At 34.5% G+C, this 20,195-nt stretch overlaps 1 protein-coding gene across 1 annotated transcript in view; it reads right to left on the bottom strand.

The window, feature by feature from the left end:
- Positions 1 to 20,195, bottom strand: part of LOC118277207 (uncharacterized peptidase C1-like protein F26E4.3) — a 72,480-nt gene that overhangs the window by 48,667 nt on the left and 3,618 nt on the right. Inside the window, exons 2-3 of the mRNA XM_050696549.1 lie at positions 1,897 to 2,039; positions 974 to 1,154 (exon numbers count right to left, since the gene is read on the bottom strand). Coding sequence (XP_050552506.1) covers positions 974 to 1,154; positions 1,897 to 2,039 — 324 coding nt within the window. The remainder of the gene's footprint in view (positions 1 to 973; positions 1,155 to 1,896; positions 2,040 to 20,195) is intronic.

Genomic DNA, 20,195 nt, shown 5'->3' with positions numbered 1-20,195 from the left:
CCCACCAAAACCCAATAATCACCAAAACAATAAAATTAACCTCCTTTAAATTATCATAAAAAAGCTTGCAACACCTGCTTAACAAAAATTAATAGTCTGTTGAAAAAATTAAAATGTCAAAATGACGAGGGCGGGAATAAATAAAGTGAAGGTGTTTTTTTTTTAAATATGAATCATCGACGAATCGTGATATTTGTGAATCGAGAAAATGGGCCAAAGTTTAAAGATCCCATTATTTTATTCGCAAGAAATTCTTTAGTGGCAGTGTTTCGTAAACTTGCAGACTAAAAATATATATTGTTGTTTTGTTTGAATAAATAATGCGTTAATTTTATTGCCTCTGAGTTTAATAATGGCGTCAATTATTTATTGGACATTCGTGGCGACAAAATTAATTTCGTTTTCGTTTAAAACTTTCTCGAAATCCCTTTGCGGCCTATTTTATTAATGTTTTCGAGGTTTTTCTCTAATTTTATTGGGTGCTAAATAGTAAAGTGACTATTATGAGATGGAATTTTAATTGCTTTATTTAATGGTTTGTTTATTATGTGGCTTCTGTTTATTTCAAGATAATAATATTTATCTTCATTGTGTATTTTATAGCAACCACGAAAAATGAGAGTAATGTTTTTACGGGAACCACTCAAAAAAAGTTTCTTGTAGAATCGCTTGCGTTGTGTTTCGTTGTCTGAGTGAGGTTCCCAATCTCCGATTCCCCAACAACCCTTAAATTCCTAACCCCAAAAAATGTACTTGTAACGACTCTGGTGTTTCAAGTGATCCTGATGGTAAGCAATCGCCGTCGCCATTTACCGGCGTTTTCCATAAAAAAAAGAATTAGAAAAATTTTTTTTCTTCATTTACGCATAGCAATTCATACTACCTATTTTCATCCTCTTTTTCGCAATCTCGTTACTGAATGTCTTAACCACGTCTGTGGCTCATGAAGAATAAAAAACAAAATATCACTTACCAGACATGGCAGTCTTGGTTAACAGTGTCTCCAGGCACATAGATGTTGCGTCCGTATCTGCAGCCCATAGTATTCTTCTCAGGGGGTGGAGTTTCTCCAAGACAGACCTGAGGGTAGTCAGGGCAACAGTCGTCGTGGCCCTGTGTCCTGTTGCAGAACTGGTCGCAGTAACATTTGCTATCTGGAAGAGAGAGGAGGCAGTTAGGATAAAGTGACTAACGCCCGAATACTGAAACCCTACTCCAATTTAAGTTGTACTTAAATCTCGTGCTATCTCTATCATTTACAAATAATTTGTAGGGACAGAACTATAGCTGAGAGTGTCTTAAAATTTAGTGACGTTTGAGTATTTGGTCATATGACTGCACGGTTAGTGCGGTAGCTGGGCAACTGGCTGCCGCGCTACGGATAAGCGGCTAGCCGGTCCGATTCCCGCACGCAGAAACTCTTTACTGTGAGATCCATAAATTGTTGTTTCGGGTCTGGGTGTCATGTGTATTGTGTATGTGAACTTGTATGTTTGTAAATGGACCCGCGACACACGAGAAAATCCTAGTAGGGTTCAATGTTTTAAAAAAAACTTAAGAGGGAGAGAGAAAGAAGGAGTAGATGGCGTCTTTAGGGTGGAAAATCTTCATGAAACACCTTCTAAGAATGCAAAGATGATATTCGATCAGGCTGTAACCAGAATTCAAATTTAGTGAGCGCTATACAAATATGAACATAGCCAGGATAGTTTTTTTTTAAGGGAGGAAAATCATCCCATGGCTTCTCTCGCCAGGGCGAGGCGAGAAGGAGTGTCAGACTCTTACTGAATAAAAACCACCTCTTTCCCACTCTTGCTTTCGAGCCGGAACCCCGGTAAGCCCGTTAGGTAGTCCGCAGCTCCAGAAGCCAGGATAGTTGGGTTATAAAAATCTTACCTAGAATCCTATGTGAGCAGCTATCCTGCCTGTCTTGGCAGCACTGTCCAGTGCGGCCGCAGTACGGGCCGGGCGGTAGGTCCGGCCCGGAGTACGCGAGCACTAACCCCACTGCCCCACAGAACAGAAGCGTGATTGGTAATCTGTAACAAAAGATACAAATTTTAGTTAAGGATATTTTAAAAGAAATTTTTGAAGGATGAAAAAGTAATGAAACTTTGGCATACTTTTTATTTAAATAAAACGTTGCAATCAAACATACATTTTCACATACACATGACACCCAGACCCGAAACAACAATTAGTGGATCACACAAAGAGTTTCTCCGTGCGGGAATCGAACCCGCTACACTTTGCGCGGTCGCAGTCGCAGGTTGCAGCTGGTCGCTCAGTGCTGTGCTGTGATCACTTCTACACATATTAGCATCTTAAATTAAAATAAAGTAAGAGCTTACAAAGTCAAAGTATTTATTTTAATTAATCAATGAATTAGGCACTTTTGAACTGTCTGTCTGTGAAGCTACGTGCCTGTACCAAAGTAGTTTCGAATGGAGAGCGACGAGAAAGAAACTCCATCGTTATTTTTTTGAAAAAAATATATGTTTTCAATCACTCTGATACCTGATGATTTGATACTTATTGTATATGTATGTAAGAATTAAGAAGACTTAGAAAATTGTCTCGATACTGATATAATGAAGATAAAGATAGTTTTAAAGTAGAATCCCATTTCCTTGCAAATAATAGAATTTAAAGACTAGTCTTACCAATAACAAAATATGTATAAACAAGCGAAGTCGGAATAGAACAAAAATAAAAAATGCTTACGCTTGCAAATCCTAGTCATAACATTAAAATTTTATTATCTCTGTATTTATTGTTATTATTTCAACGATACTAACGATAGGCTCAAGAGGTGAATGACCTAAAAAAAAAATCAAAAAGAGTGCTAGAATTCATAAAGAAAAACTCAAAACCCATTAGGAATCGTTATCAAGAACATTTGTGAGAAATGGGTCAACGTACTCTGTGATCCAAAGAATAATTTACGCAGACTCGACAATTTGTTAGTAAACTGTAAAACACGTGCGACACGACATAAATTGTAAAGACTTTAATAGCCGCAGTAATGAAGAAAGAATAGTAAATGACTAATACACTGTTGAGATAGATTATAAACATAGTAGATGCGATAGAAATAATCATTTGGGTCATTGAGATACATACATTTATATTACATTTTTTGTTTGGAATATCGTATTTTAGCAGATCTTAACGGATTTTAAGTGCGGGAGAGCCATGCTTCGGCATGAATGGGCTGGCTCGATCGGACTGATACCACGGCCTCACAGAGAATCGACGTGAAACAAAGCTTGCGTTGTGTTTCGTTGTGTGAGTGAGTGAGTGTCAAAATTATATCTGTAATAGCAAACCCTCCCACAGGTTGTTAAGACTATAGTTTGACCATTACAAACGTGTGAACCGTCATCATAAGTCATTTTTGTCAGATCTCTCGTTCACACCAAAGCAAGTTGTGCGGGATAGTCACATTCCTTTGACATCTGTCTATTAATGACTCAGCTATAACCAAAATTTCATAACAGAAAAGTGACACATCTGTATATCTTCTTTACTCTTTGCCTTGCAACTTTATGGTTTATAAATTGCGAGTGTATCACAGTAAATGTATTCATTTGTTTGTGTTACTCGAACCATTAAACTTGACTACAATTTATTGAGGATCTAGAGTTACTTTTCAGTAAAACATCTGTTGGGCCTTTACTGAGTGAGCGTTTGTTTACGTTTAATGTTTGTCTATCTTCAAATGTATTATCTTTATTTAGAACTAGTTTATTCAGCAAACTACGTGTTGCCACAAACGTTTTTACACATTTTTCACACCTGCCCTGGAATATCGCAAATAATTAAAGAACAAAATTAGCCAAATCGATTCGGCCGTTCTCGAGTTTTAGCGAAACTAACAAACAGCAATTGATTTTTATATATAGAGATTTAAATTAATGTGTTTTTTTCTATCGAGAATACATTGAGCTGTGAGTAAGAAGAAAAATATACTCACAGCCCAAAGATGGACTATGGTCTTCTTCTACATAACGTACTAGGGTTTGCAACATTCTTCCCGCTTGGTTCGCAGTCCAGGTTTATCAGCACCATTATCCTGTGCCTGTATTTACGAAAGGTATAGTCCCTTTATACTTAGTTGACTTCCAGTAAAAAGTTATTGAAATTGAACACAGTCCGGTTAGGAATCAATTTAAAATAAACTTGTATAGAAAAGCCATCAGCGATTCATACTATAATTTAAACATCGACTTATAATACAAGGAACGTACCAGGTAATTTCTAAGTGAACTTAAATGTCACTTGGGCTATTTCCATTGCTTATAGAAATAACATAGACACGGTTGAGCCGTACCTTTGCAAACACTTGAACTTTTGCAGTCTATACATAGATCTGTAGTCGAGGCTAAAGTCACAGAACTTACAAAGGTAGGTATTCAAACTAATTCAATTTATTTATTTGCTCAAATGTGGTACATGACATAGATGTTACAGAAAATATAGGTAGGCACTTATATTATGATACCCAATCGTACTTCTTACTAATATTATAAACTAATGACCCGCCCCGCTTCGTATGGATGCAATGGTGATACATTATGCTCACTCCATCTATTAAAAAAAACCGCATCAAAATCCGTTGCGTAATTTTAAAGATTTAAGCATACAAAGGGACATAGGGACAGAGAAAGCGGCTAAAAGGATGGAGATGAAATTTGGAACAGGCGTAAATTATAGTTTGGTAACACATAGGCCAAATATAAACGCGGGATAAGCCATTGGCAAAAGTTAGTAGGCAATATATTTCTACTGTAACTAATATTTGTTTAAAAAAAAAGAACAACGCAATTTAGGAACAATAAATTTAATACTGGCCATTATAAACGTCAAAAAATACAATATGGCCGTGAGAATTAGTTCAAATTATTTGGTCTTATTTAGTACAAACAACATACAGTATCTTTTATTAAAACATTTTCAACTTTATGTCAACCTAATAGAATTGAAAAACGACCAATCAGCTCTTCAACCTTACCGTATTTTGTTTTCTTAATTAGATTTTCCACTTTATATCAATGTAACAGAATTAAAAATTGACTAAAGAATAAATAATGTAAAAATTGCTGTATGAAAAATTATTCTCTAACCGCCGTACTCAGAGACATTTCATGAGTCTTTAGCAATTGTTTTCGGAATAGAGGCGTTACTAAGGAATAGTTTATGTTGTATCTAATCATTAAATGTCTGTGAGTACGGTAGTACCTATGTTACATGTGTGACACAGTATTTTTATTGACATTATAATTGTATAATTTTGGTCTCATTTATTCCGTCTGTCTGGGATAGTAATATAATTATGTAAACACAGATGTTTTTAAACAAGTAAATGTTTTATGTTTTATTTTCATAGTATCTTTAAAGACGCAATACGAAGCTTTGGACTCATTTTAAGAGCAGGTTTTGTACTCATATTTGCATTAAAATTAATTCAGTTTTAACACAATTTTGTAGTTTTCTAGTTAAAAAAACAAAAGCTTGCACAGAAGCATTGTCTTTCATACGTTATTTTTAACGTCAAAATTAATGAATGAAATGGACAATTTCAACATCGAAACTTTGAAATTCAACAACACAATAAATTCGTGCCAAAATCCATCAATAACTGTCAAGCAGTTCCGTAGTTATTGTGCAACAAACAAACAAACATAGATTTACGATGTTAGTGGGATTTCTATTAGAATTAGCGTGGACATGTTACTGATGAATCTATCCAACCAGTCAATCTGAAATCTCACTAATTAATAAGCATTTTTCCCTTAGCATGATGGCCCTGCATTTATAAGGATGATGACGGGGTATGAAAATTCAAAATCTACTTAGTCCGTCAGTTAGGTAAAGAAAAAATATCGACGGTTAAAAGGATAGGGTAGAAGCGACATTTTGATCAAAAATGAGTTTATTATGCTATCCTACGTAAATTTTTCCGCTCTTTCGAATGCGCTTACTCTCATGGCTCTACGATGACATTTTTGCGTTTATACCCTAGCAAAAAAAAACATGTTCCTAATATTCTTTCGACGACTGACGAGTTTAAACGGCTCTCCTGAACATTTCATTTTTTGTCGCTTATACCCTATTTCCTTTTAACCGCCGATATGCATATTTTATCTTGTTTGTGTAATACGTATTTGTTATCTTGTTTGTTCTTTGTATTTTTTTATCTTGTCTATAACAAAACATAACTTAGATAAAATGTATCAAAAGTTTATAAGTGGGAGCAAGTTCGTCATTTCTGCGTATAAAATGTAGCTAGGAGTGTCGTTACGCGATATTTCGAATCAATATATCATCGAAAAGTTGTTTACGTAACAAAATAAAAAAAAATATGTGCCTAAAATTTTAAAATAATCTACAAGATGTAACGTCCATTACAATGAAAATTACTCATCATCATATTAAATATTTTGTCCAGCCTAAACAAAAGATTTTGTAGTTTCTTTACTTTCACTAAACTGAATAATTAGATATTAGTAACCATATGCACTGAAAATTGAATAAATCTGTTAAGGATTTATTCCTATACTTTACTTTAGCTAGCTATTCTGACTGATAATACCTATAATTTAATGAATTACTTCGCCCAACATTCTGGACATTTCACAAAATCTCTGAATGATAAGCATGTACAGTAGCCCATACATTTATTATTTATTACATAATACACACTATATGCATTGCCCTTGTCTCAATTCCCAACAAAGCTTTAACAAACACAATATAAATCACTCGTCCACTTATGTATTGTCGATTTCTATACAATTTACGATCCGAAACTCCGACAACTTTATTCATGCAGTCTCTAATATAGTGGATGCGAACAAATTTGATGGGAGGCGTTGAAATTGAAGTGCGTATTTAAGTTTGTTCTGTGAATATCTCAAGTTTATATTAGCATAATGTGAAGGGACGATGGTATTTTGTTTTTGATGCATGCCTTGTTAGGTTTTGGGTCCAGTAGTCATAACTAGTCATAAGCGTGATGACTCAAAATGAGGTTCTATGTTTGAATATGGTCTGTTATAGCGTTACTCATTTCATTTCTGAAAATCTTATTGTCAATAGTATGGTGTCTGGAATTGGGTTTTATGTGTAGCTTTTAATCATAATAGAAGGTGGCTGACTCGTAATGAAAGGAACCGCAAATCTGTCAGTTAACATCTTTACGGAACTCGTCTGCTACGGAACTCGTCAACGCTTCCACGGTCTCCGGGTTTCCATGCACTCACAAAACTAGAGGAAATCTTCGATCATTTAAAAAAGTACAATTGAATATGTTGTATTCCATACTCTAGGATAAAACTGTACTCTTAGCGCCTGTTTTACCACCATCACGTAAGTGGCCGATAAACCTATGTGACAGATAGTGCATACAAATTACGTACTTAATTCAAAGTTATCTGATACATAGCGGCTATCCAGACATTGTGAAACAAGTCCTTATTGTTCCACATTTACAACTAAACTCAAATATTACGAAACCTTTACAAAATATAAGACCTTCCATAAATCATGGATAGATATAGGCCATGGTCCACCGTCCAAAGGTATTAAGATCCATTGTTTTTGTAAAGATTATCTTATATACGCAAGTAGGCCACTCGAGGCTTAAGGATGCTTAAATAAAAATACAATAGACTGACATAATACTGCGGTTATTTTAAACATGTTGTCGTTTGACGAAATCAATTCTCTTTTCGTTTTAAAACTTCTTTGTTTTAGAACCGGATTATGGGCCTCCTATACACTAAAGCAGGGATGACGAACCATTGGTACGCAGCAGATTTTGGGCATGTCATGGATCACAAAACCTGTCGCTATTTTCAAATATGAATAAAACAAATAAGAATTACAAAACTGACACCAGTTCAGCAAGAACTTTGCTTAACGAACTATCAAAAAAATATTAATTATTTTGATGGCACACAGCACCTCAAAAACACTACGTAAAGGTTCACCACTACAGTGCTCTTACTACGCGTTTAAAGTAATCGAAACCAGAGCGCGAAAAGAGTAAAGCAAACTCGTACTAAGGGCACAGGTTCAAAAACGTAAGAATGACGATGACTTGAACCATACCTGACCATGGACTATGACGCAACTCTACTTGCATACTGTTTAACACACACATGATAATTACCCGCCAAACTTCAGCTAAAACTGTGGTTTTACGCGGTCTAATATGTTATTTTTAAAAATAGAACTATCGTTTTTTTCTTCTTCTACAGATAAGGAAGTTGACGATTATGGAGGTTGCATAAGTAATTTTTTAAATATTTTGATCAAAAATGAATTGAAGTACTCTTATTGTTGAACTTTCTTATGAGGCTACAAGTGCAACTAGCGAACAAAAGGACTCGGAGTCGATTCCCGGATCGTTTTTTTGAGGGGGTATAATCATCTAATGATGTCTCCCGCTTTGGGTGAGGCTCACTGACTAAAAACCACCCCGTTCCTTCTCCTGCTTTGAGCACCTATTTACGTTGTCCGCAGCTCCAGATTCGATTCCCGGATCGAGTAAAGAATTATGGGGTCTTTCAATTTTTCAACTATTCTTTTCAAGGCTAATTTAGCATACATGCTTTGAATTTAATTAAAAGTAGATATTATATCAATTAGATTTTCAGGTCAAACAGTTTAGTCATGTGTTAGGAATTGGGGAGATAGTGTTATCGTCGTGCCATTTCTAGTTAGGATTCTGACATCGACCTAAACAAGTGTTCAGATGACGCATAGACTCATGGAGATAGTCTAGTCTGGTTAGTAGAAATTGACATTCCTTTTTTTGCATTAGAATTACGAAATAAATTCGACTATTTAACTTATCGTATACCGGTATATAAGACAGAATTGAAAACACATTGTGTCTCGCGTGGATCTGCATTCAATGCCCTTAGTACGAATTTGATTTACGTAGAACGAAAACGAAACAAGACGGTGTTTGGTGCTCTGATTGGTTGGTTCATTGGAGCTGGCTAATCAGAGCGCCGAACGCGGTCTCGTTTCGATTTCGTTTAACATCAAACTCGTACTAAGGGTACGAGTACCGAACGCGCTCTCGTTAAACGTAAAGCAAACTCATACTAAGGGTACCAAGGATTCTCACGACTCAAAGAAATGCTCTAAAAAAGCAGAAAAATTTCAAAACACCATTTCAATATAAGTAGACATTCGGAAACTAATGTGACAAGAATGTGAGCTATCCCCGCGTCTTCTAATTTCCTCTAATTACCATCAAGAGGACATAGTTCCTGGAATGTGAGGCGACCCAAATAACTGATTGATTCGACGAATAAATTAACTTCCCCGCGGTAATTGCATCGGCCATTTTCTTCGTATTCTATTCACATTATTTGGAACGAGATTAACAATACGTGTAGTAGATTAGGTCTTAGTACCGTTACATTAGATGCTTGTAATAGTTGTAGTCTTATAGGGTCACCTGCACGGTGATTCTACATAATAAAGTTTTTTTTTAATGGGGGAAAATCATCCAATGGCTTCTCCCACCTTGGGCGAGACGAGAGGGAGTGTCAGACTCTTACTGACTAAAAACCACCCCGTTCCTTCTCCTACTTTTCGAGTCGGAGCCCCGGTAAATCCGCTAGGTATTCCGCAATTCAGGAAGATAAAGATAGCTAGACTAATAAATAAAATTGAAGTGTCTGTTTGTAAAATTTATGAATTGACATTGACTACATGCATATGAATATGAAAATACATACGAAAATATATACTAAAAGAACAGTTTTTACAATTCTTGTCTGTCTGTCTGTCTGTTTGATCCGGCTAAGCTTTGAAATGGCTGGACCGATTATGACTGGACTATCATTACTACTTTATTGGCAGGTAGCTGATGTACGGATGCTGATGGAGGTAGGTACGATACTTTTATTTTCGAAAATGAAGTCTATATTTTTATAATAATAGACAGACAGACTAAATAACCTTATTAAATCAAACTACGCGCGCTGCTTATGATAAAGAGTTCTTCTGTGATTCGAAACTAGTACAGTTTTTCTCCATTAGTAAACCGTGATTTTTAGTCAACGAAAAGTCTGTATCCATCTCACTGACAGCCCTATATCAGGACACGTGTTTCCCTAGATTAGCATACCTTTCTAGAAAGTTCGAGCATTATAGTCTCTCTCCCTATTCCGATTAAATCCATCAACTAAAGCCAATTTATTTAGGTACAAGCAACCCACAAATATACCAATAAATCAAAACTAAAATTGTTCCCAATCATAATGCATCAATAAGGACCGATATCGGCAGACAATCTAAATGAGACTTTATTGCAGTAACTTACAGTTAGTATTGCAGTGTAATTGATCTGCTTTGGTCACCGTGATATAGAGGGTGATTAAAATTGATAGCAGTTGTGATTGAAGATGCAATGTGGTGGTGCTTCGGGTTTCAAGTGATTTTGTATGGAGTCACGGTTCAAGGAACGTTTTATTAAAATAATAATGATGGGTGAAAAGATGAAGGGTTTGTTCAGTAAAGTAAATCGGTATTAATAAAATTTAGAAACTTCCGTATTTCGGTTGCAATTAACAATCACACAACAAAGAAAAAATAGTACTTTAATAATAACTAACTACGGCTTGGCTATTGACTGCAGCGCCTTAATACTATCCAACACAATATTAATACTATCCAACACAATATTATTCAATTTGTTCCGGAGCTTTATTTTATTATATTTTTATGGAACATATATCACCTGATGGTAAGTAATCGCCGCCGCCAATGGACACTTGAAACACCAGAGGCGTAATTTTAGGGTTGTTGGGGAATCGGGGATTAGGAAGATTGGGAAGGGGGGAATTAGGCCTCCGCTAAATTCCGATTAGTGCGATCGAACAAATAAACTCTTCAGCTTTGTATGTATATTAGTAAAAATAAATAGAATATATAAATTTGCTTATATCAAATGACTTCATTCTTTCTATAGGCTTATTGTAGCAATATTACCAAGGGCATCTTAATTACAATATCTCAGCTTCCCACTGCCAAATATTTATAATCATAGCCGACCCAATTAAGACGTCCTGTTTATACTAATTTGAAACTAAATACTCTAATAAACCATAGTACCTAATGTGAACTTTGTTTCAAACTTTTAAGGTCCATTTTCGACTAAAAACTTCAGAGTAGGCCACATTTAACCTAATATGGATTTAAATTAAAACGTTTTAAGGTCTATTGTTGAGTGGAAACCACATATAAGGCCACATTTAACCCAATATGGATTTTAATTAAAAGGGTTTAAGGTCTATTATCGTTTAAGTGACGGCTGCTTTGTGGTTAGTTCTTTAAATTAAGAGGTGTCATTCGCAAGTAGTGCAATAAATCATTGTTGTCAACGACATCGGCATGTAGACTAAACAATACGTTTTGTTTAGGCCGCATACACACTATTGGTGGCACAGAATATAAATATACAAGTAAATAAATAGACAGCTTTACTAAGTGTGGAAAAATAAATATATACAATTGCAGTAGGATGTTAAGAATCCTATGTAATTGAGAACGAGCCTATTGCCATACATCTTTGCATGCCCAATTACCCCCCTTCCCGATTTTACGAATTCCCCAACAACCTATAAATTCCTTACCACTAAAAGGCCGGCAACGCACTTGGACTCACTCGGATGTTCATGGGCGGCGGCGATTGCTTACCATCAGGTGATCCATCTGCTCGTTTACAATTGTGGCTCTACCATAACTTGAACCGAACAAAATATTTACACGTCACATTCGACACGCACGTTTTGTCGCCTTGCAACACTGTAACACGCTTTCAAAAGGACAAAAAAACTTTGTGTTAAACTTTAAAATCATTATTATTTTATTGGCGACCTATTTCAATTTTCATAACCAATTACAGTTATTAACTATTAATATTTCCTTAAAATAAAACAAAAAACGTTTTTATAATAACTATCGTACTACATACATTTAAACCTACGAATGATGAAGAGTCCTATGTGACTCGAAACTAGTAGAGCTTTTCTCCATTAATGTACATTGACGAAAAACTTAATTTTTAGTTAATTTAAAAAAAATATTATAGAAGCTAATTACCATGACAATATTTTCTCTTAAGCAACCGCAACAAAACACTAACTGCCGTACTAAGTCATTTAATGGTTATACTTAACCCAATCCTTACCTATTGTTTTCAGAACAAAATCGTTGCTACGGAATAGTTTAAGTAATCATTAAATGTCTCTGAGTGCGGCAGTAATGTAACATTTATAAACAGTCTATAGTCTATTAAACCGGAGCTGGGGACTACCTAGCGGGGTTACCGTGACTGCGGTTCGAAAAGCATTAGTAGGAACGGGGTGGTTTTTAGTCAGTAAGAGCCTGACACTCCCTCTCGCCTCGCCCAAGGCAAGAGAAGTCATTGGATGATTTTCCCTACACAAAAAAATGGTCTATTAAAAAAAACAACATGTCTTCAGACTGTTGACATTTGGTCTCTGCTTGATCCTCCATGGTATGTTTATGTCTTAGATAACGGGCGGTAACGCGAGAAGCGCTAATTGCTGCAATCAACCTTGGCATTCCATCGTCATGAACTAGTTTCAGCCAATTTGTGTACTTAAATCTGTGTTTGTTTCCATAGCAATCTAGAAAGAACTGTTATACAATTACAGATAGGATTTTTTTATGCAACACGTAAACGAGCAGACTTATCACCGGATGGTAAGCAATCGACGCCGCCCATGGAAACATGAAACACCAGAGGCGTTACAAGTGCGTTGCCGGCTTTTTGAGGGTTAGGAATTTAAAGGGTTGTTGTCCGGGAATCGGGGATTGGGAAGATTGGGAAGGGGGAATTGGGCCTCCGGTAACGTCACTTACACAACGCAAGCGTTGTAAAAAAACAACAGTTTTAATGTAACTATGCCTTTCAGGCAGGTTTTCTGGTTTACCCCACTTTTCTGCCAATAAAATAAATCTTTAAAAATTTCGAATCCCTAAAAGCGATAAGTAAACTTGTTTAAAAAATTGTACATCAAGTGCATTTAATTTTAAACATAATAAGCCTTCCACAGATCATAATTAATTATCTGTCAACACTATAAAATGGCCGACACCATTCTTTTGGCGCCAACATTATCACGCATGCGCTAACCCGTTAATCCGCGACGGCGCCTGATCATTTAAGTCCGGTTTTTTGACGTTAAATATAGCGAAAAAACCGTTTTGGGGTTAAGTAAAAGTGAACTCGATCGTAAAGTATTTTCGAAGGGAGTTTAAAAATATATAATTCGCCATCTTGATTATGATCTGTCTGTAACAGTTTTACGATTGCAACTTTATAGTGATGGTATTTTTTTATATATTTTTTCATAATAAACAAAATTTCTTCAGAGCATCGTGTCAATAATGTTTTTTTTTTATTGCTAATAGGCTCACGTAGCTGCGGCTAACTAGCGGGTTTACCGGGGCTCCGGCTTGAAAAGCAGGAGAAAGAACGGGGTGGTTCTTAGTCAGTAAGAGTCAGACACTCCCTCTCGCCTCGCTTAAGGAAAATGAAGTCATTGGAATATTTTTCCCCCTCAAAAAAAAAAAACAGATGGGGGAAGCGATGATTTGGTCGACGATGAAGTACGCTTACGTAGAAGTATTTAATAATGTTTTCAAACAGGTTGCTTACTATGTAACGGTTGAAATAAAATACCTAAGCAATTATATCGGTATTTATTAAACAAACGTTTGAAATTCTGTATAAGAAAACGGGAAATTGAGAAAACACGATACATTTAGTGACGTCATTCAAACATATGAAACACATAAATGTCGTGGTGGCCCGGAGGTTTAATATGTCCGTATCTCATGCAACAGGGTAAGGTTGGACACCTACCAACGGCAAGTACCAATGTGACTTTTTCCCGAGTTATATCTACTTTCTAAGATTATTTAGACACCACTGACAAACGATTAAGGAAAAACATCGTAAGGAACCCTAATTTCTAATTGTAAGTTTGAAATCACCATCAAGCAAGCGTGGTGATGAATGCTCAAACCTTCTCCGTGTAAGAAAAAGCCTTTACTCAGCAGTGGCCACTCATAGGCTGATGATGATGGTATAAAACACAAGGATTCACATTAAGGATTAAAGTAGGTCCATCAATTATTTAAGTCTTAAAGACTTAAGTAATTTAAAATTACCATCAATAAGGTCTTTGTACTTAGCATTTCATGCATTGCTTCTCTTCAATGATTTAAAGGACCAACGCATTAGTACTGGGTGCAGTGGGTGCTTGAAGTGCCACTTAGCCACTTGAAGCTTAGTCTGAGCTCTCTACTTATATGCTCTGACACCTGATGCTGATTTATGAGTACATTGCTACTTACTGAGGATAGAACAGGTTTTGAAAATACTGTATTTTAATAGTGAACACAAATACATAATCGTTTATCTTAGGTATTTAGACGATACCTAAATGTTTTTATTAAAATGGTACCGTGTGAGAGTTTGCTTAGTTATTTCACTTTTAGTTAATTATATTCTGACAGTGTGAGCATTTACGAGACCTACCCAAATGTTCTTTTGGTTGGTATTGTTCGTCGGATCATTCAGTAACAGCCGTTAGCTGAGCTGATTGTAAACTGACACATGCGTACGGCCATCTGAACAGGTCTGCTCATACTGTTGTGGTTCTTTCCTCTAAAGACCACTACAGAACCAACTTGCACGGTTCTCTCACATTATCCTCTATTTCATTGTCTGGACTTTAAAAGAGACTGTGACCTCTGAGTTTGTTTCGGCATTTCTTCTCAGAGTAGTCAGATAGGAAATGACGGCCTCATCTAGCTATTTGAAATATTGACGTGTAAAAGTGTTATTTTATGACCTATTTACAGAAATAAATATCATTTATCATTTATCATTTATCGTTAAAAAAAGATTTCAAAAACACGATTGCTCAATACAGTTTGGCGATTTCAAACTTACAATTAGAGATTATAAGCCTAGATTTCCTCACGATGTTTTCCTTCACCGTTTGTCAGTGGTATCTAAATAATCTTAGAAAGTACATACATATAACTCGGAAAAAGTCACATTGGTACTTGTCAATGCACGAGAAGCGGGCCACCACGACATCTATGTTTAATGCCTCTGCTACTTTGGGAAATAAAATTCCAAAACCATTTTGTTTTATAACATAACTGTTAATACCTAAGTACCTAGGCATCTTATGCTTAGTAAATGTAAACACAGATGTGCTTACTCATACTACTCATATTTCTAAGTTATTTGGGAAGGAAAAAATATGCAAATTAATAATTATGTTGACGTAGTGACATTGATTCTTCCATGACACATCAAGATTGATGTAATCGGTATTACGAATGTTGTCCAACAGTCACCTGATAGGAATTCGTTTACTAATCTCCATGTATACGTGATTGGGACCTTGTATTTTTTATTTAGATTTACCTATAAAATATAGATAACTGTGATTGTTAATAAAAAAGCGTTGCATACATTTTTCTTTGTTTTTTTATATTTTTGTATACATGCTATTAACATGTGTTGTCTTATCTAACGGAAAGGTGAATTCTCATTCAGTATTTAAATGTTTATTCGATATTAAAATAAATGTTTACATACTTACTAGATATGAATAGGATAGTTTCCTAATTTATATTCAATGTCTGTCTGGTGTATCGGAATAATTCAAAACATTAGACACGTATTTTTTCTTTTCTTACGGAATCAAATACTTTCGATGATATATTGATTTGAAATATCGTGTGACGTCACGATTTACTATATTTTATCGAGTACCGTGACGTAGCTAGCTCCGACTCCTAAACCTAAAGTTGGCTTATAATATGACAAAATAAAAAATAAGTGTTAATACATTGAGTTAAACCTGTAACTGAATGTGTCAATAGGATTTGTTTTATTAACTAACTAACGGACTAAATAAAAATAGATTTTTAATTTTATCTTTCCTTGTCAACTATCCCATTGATTACCTAAAATAAAATGGTCTTTAACAATAGCGAGTGTTATATTAATTTCAATTTACGGATAATGTAACATTATTATAATAAAAACAACACATTAGCGGAATTAAATAAATAAACCGATGTTGTAATAGGCACCTAAAAGCATTGTATTCAAAAAATGACATCAGAGCAGAGCGGCCATGACAGCAAAAAACTTGAAACAAAAATAAATAAAACAAAACAAACGAATTTAAATTTAAACTCGGCATTCTAGAACCGTGAAATTGTAATAAAAATATTGCTTTTTGTTTAAAAAAAGAACGGTCTTTGTTGTTCGTAACTAGAGGACAAAAAGCATCTATTAAGGCTCCCCCACACAGGCGCATTATTATCGGGCGATAATATCGCATGCGTTATTGCGATATCTGTTTTCAGTACATTTTGTATTAGGACGGTCATGTAGTTACACACTGCTGCGATAATAACGCCGCAAGAAGTAGGACGTTGCGTTTCTCCGTCCTGCGATATTCCGATATGGAGAGTCTCGAATGTTTTGTATCAGGATGCAAACAACCGTACACACTCCTGCGACAATAAAGCGCTCTCTCGTAAGAAATATCGCACGATAAAATCGCAGCTGTGTGCAAGAAATCGAGACGTACTATTAGAATAACGCATGCGATATTATCGACCGATAGTAACACGCCTGTGTGCGGCGCCTTTACTTTATTATAGTTTATGGTATGGAATAGTATGTCTAATAGATAATCTGTGCCGTGAAAAATGATTTAATATTTGATTGTTTGGATTAAAATATGTCCTGCGTTTTGTCACGCATACGTTGTCGGCTTAGTTCATGATTAAAGCATTATCTAAACACAAATTCCCAGACGTATTGACGGAACCAATTTACTTGAAAGATACAAAACCATTAATGTATCCCTTTAAAACCTTGTCGGGAACTTTATATTGGGATTGAAAACATCCTTTTCAGGAGATTCTAGATTACTATTCTTCCACTTAAGTTCTTTTTTATTTGCTAACATTGTTAAATGTCATTGCAACTGAGATTGAATTAAAAATAATCGGCGTTTAATAATGATTAAATAGTTTATTTATTTTTAATATTCATTCAGAATAAAGTCTACAAGGTTGCTACTGGTTGCTACAACACAAACAATAAATTATTTGCTTGACATAATACTCGTAATCCGATAATTGGGAATGCAGCCAAATTCATTCAACCGCCAATCGCACACTTGACCGATTAAAAAACTAAAATTTAAATATCGAACAATGATTTACGATTGTCTGTTGCACAAAATTAGAACGCTATTTAAAAAAAAAGTAGTTTGAATAGATTGTAAAAATATTTTAGGTAACGGATGGATTGAAATTTATTGTACCTATCTACCTATTTAATACAACTGGGTTGCAGCCCAGTTTTTCTAATGGATTTTAGATTTATGCATAACATAAATGGGATGTTATTTTCGAAATAAATTTTATTAACAATTGACTATACCATGTTTACGACACGACACCCCGATTTGGTTTCTCAGTACTGCCAACTTAAGCACAATTCAAGAGCTGTGTACCAACCGGTTTAAATAATTTATTATCTGTCTACAAATTCGTAAAGTTTTATAGCAACAAAGATTGAGTCGTTTCCGAAAAAGAATTAAACATTTTATAGTTTGTAGCTGAATATAAAATGTAAAATGCACAAATGGATAATCACTTCGTTATTTTTTTAATGGATGCCAAGATATATTACAACCACAGACGATAAATAAGACGCTAACGGCCGTACTCAGAGACATATAGTGATTACTTAATCTATTCCTTAGTAACGATTTTGTTCGGAACACGATTGCTAAATACTGGGATAAGAAACCATTAAATGACTCTGAGTGCGGCGGTAAGTGAAGAATTAGAATTCCTGTATAATTATTTACTTTGAAGCAAAACTAAAGGAGGTATTCAGTTAGCAAATTAGATAATAATGTTTATCTTGAAATATTACAAACTTCAATTTGAAACATTATTATCTCTCATGTTACAATGTAATGAAACATTTAATTACAGCATTCCACCTGCAGTACTCTAACATTAACGAATTTCACGTACATCTTCTCTCTATTCGTAAATTGTATAAAAATCCGTTCAGTAGTTTCTGAGATCATTACAAATAGACAGATTCTTTCAGCAACTTTATTCGTTTACCCAAAATATTATTGTGTTGTGTTTATTACGTGTTAACGGATAGCTTAAAATAAAATTCTTTCCTCTTTATTTTAAATAGCCATTCAGTATTTACATTTTACGTAAAGAGTTATTAAAATCCAAATCTTTAAAGTAGGATGTATGGTTCGATACCTTTGCCAATCCGGTTCCACAGGACTTTCACTGTTCACATTTATTTTTTCATATCCTTATCCTTCCAATTTCAAACCGTCATTCTTTTTTTATAATGTCATTCATGTTGCTTTTTTAAATACTCTTTCTTTTTGACATCGATGGAGGTTGCAAACCTGTTTTTGTATGGATATTGATATTTAAAGTTAGTGAAGTCCATTTCGTGGTGTTTATTGATTTAAAACAGTATTTTATCTTCCATATTTATATTTAATCAACTATTATCGAAAGTTTAAAAATGTTTTAGTAATAATGTAGCATTTATTCACCTATAGATAGTAATCAATAAAAGTTAAACGGATATAATTAAAATATCCTGTCATTAAACACTTTGTAGGAGTAATAATTTATGTACAACGCCAAATCGATCTACACTACGCCTCTCTGAGGGATTTATTTTTTACTAACAACTGCAATAAAAACATTTAAAGTGTATGCCACTGCCAATTAATTTAGCCGTAGCGATGTCTATCATAATAAATAAACGCTAACTAGCCCACAAACCTATATTCAGTTACCGCATTTAATTATTTATAGCATCTGTATCAAAACAAAACAATACAAGGGTAAAGTAAATACTTCTTCAGCCATGACCTCGTTTTAACAAAAACTTCCAAACTTCAAAAGACTTGAATACTTCTCACTGTGAGTATGAGAAGAATCAATAAATAATTTTACGTAAACTATTTCAAATAGACACCCACTTACGATTATAATAATTTGCGAACAGATTTTTCATCGCTACATTGAATTAGACGTGAAAAAATGTAAACAAAAATGTTATAGATAATGCTTTTTCTTTATAACAATAACATTTTCGCGTATTACTTCTCCGAATCTCTTATAATATAAACATAAACAATAGTAAAATTATTATTTTACTAGTTTAGTGGTTTTACACACCATGCTCTAACCGTAATAGTATCTTTAAAAGTTACGATTTTTTCTCCTATATTTCAATTCTGGTCTATATTTTTGTTTATGGTGTATAAAAAAATGAACTGTCAGATGCCTGTCAGAAATTCCCGCGTAAAATTGTGAATAAGATAAACAAAAGAGAAGATAATTTTTAAACACAAATAAGTTTTGTTGAGTTAATTTGCTATTCTTCTGACGTATTTGTACACCAAAGAACAATTTTAACCGCATTCTGATACAAGGAAAATCTTACTACGTATACGCCTTAGGCAAGAATAGATGATAATTGTACCTACTTAAGTGTAACTGACACATGTTGACTTCATATTTGATAAGATCAATAAAAAATGACAACCAAGATTGCCTATTTCTGACCACAATGACATAATTACGGACACAAAGTCAGAATAAATACTTTATCGAGTTACTCAAATAGATTTTAACTTTTTTTTCATTAGCGTTCGTAAATGTCAATAGCCCGTTAACAACAAAGCCTCTTAACATTCAAATCAGACCGTTTGTCAGTTTAATCGATGCTATTTAGCTGTCAAATCGATTAAGCCGCACATAACTTGCGTATTTTATTAGTCTGGACCAATTTACGTTATCTGTTTTAGAATAAATGCTGGCTGGTAAAAAAACAGAGTAAGTATACTTATATTGGCGCCATAGAGATTTTATTTTTAATCTGTAATTAAAAAGCTTATCTGTCAAAACATCGTTAACTGTCAATAATAAATCTTGAAGTTGAGATTATTCGATTCATTGACGTTTATCAAATAAAGGTCCTTTTGTAATGTTATTTATATGTTTCATTGAAGATTCATTCATTGAGCATG

The sequence above is a fragment of the Spodoptera frugiperda genome, chromosome 10, assembly GCF_023101765.2.
Source record: "Spodoptera frugiperda isolate SF20-4 chromosome 10, AGI-APGP_CSIRO_Sfru_2.0, whole genome shotgun sequence".
Classification (NCBI taxonomy): domain Eukaryota; kingdom Metazoa; phylum Arthropoda; class Insecta; order Lepidoptera; family Noctuidae; genus Spodoptera; species Spodoptera frugiperda.
This window is presented reverse-complemented; position numbering and strand designations above follow the sequence as displayed.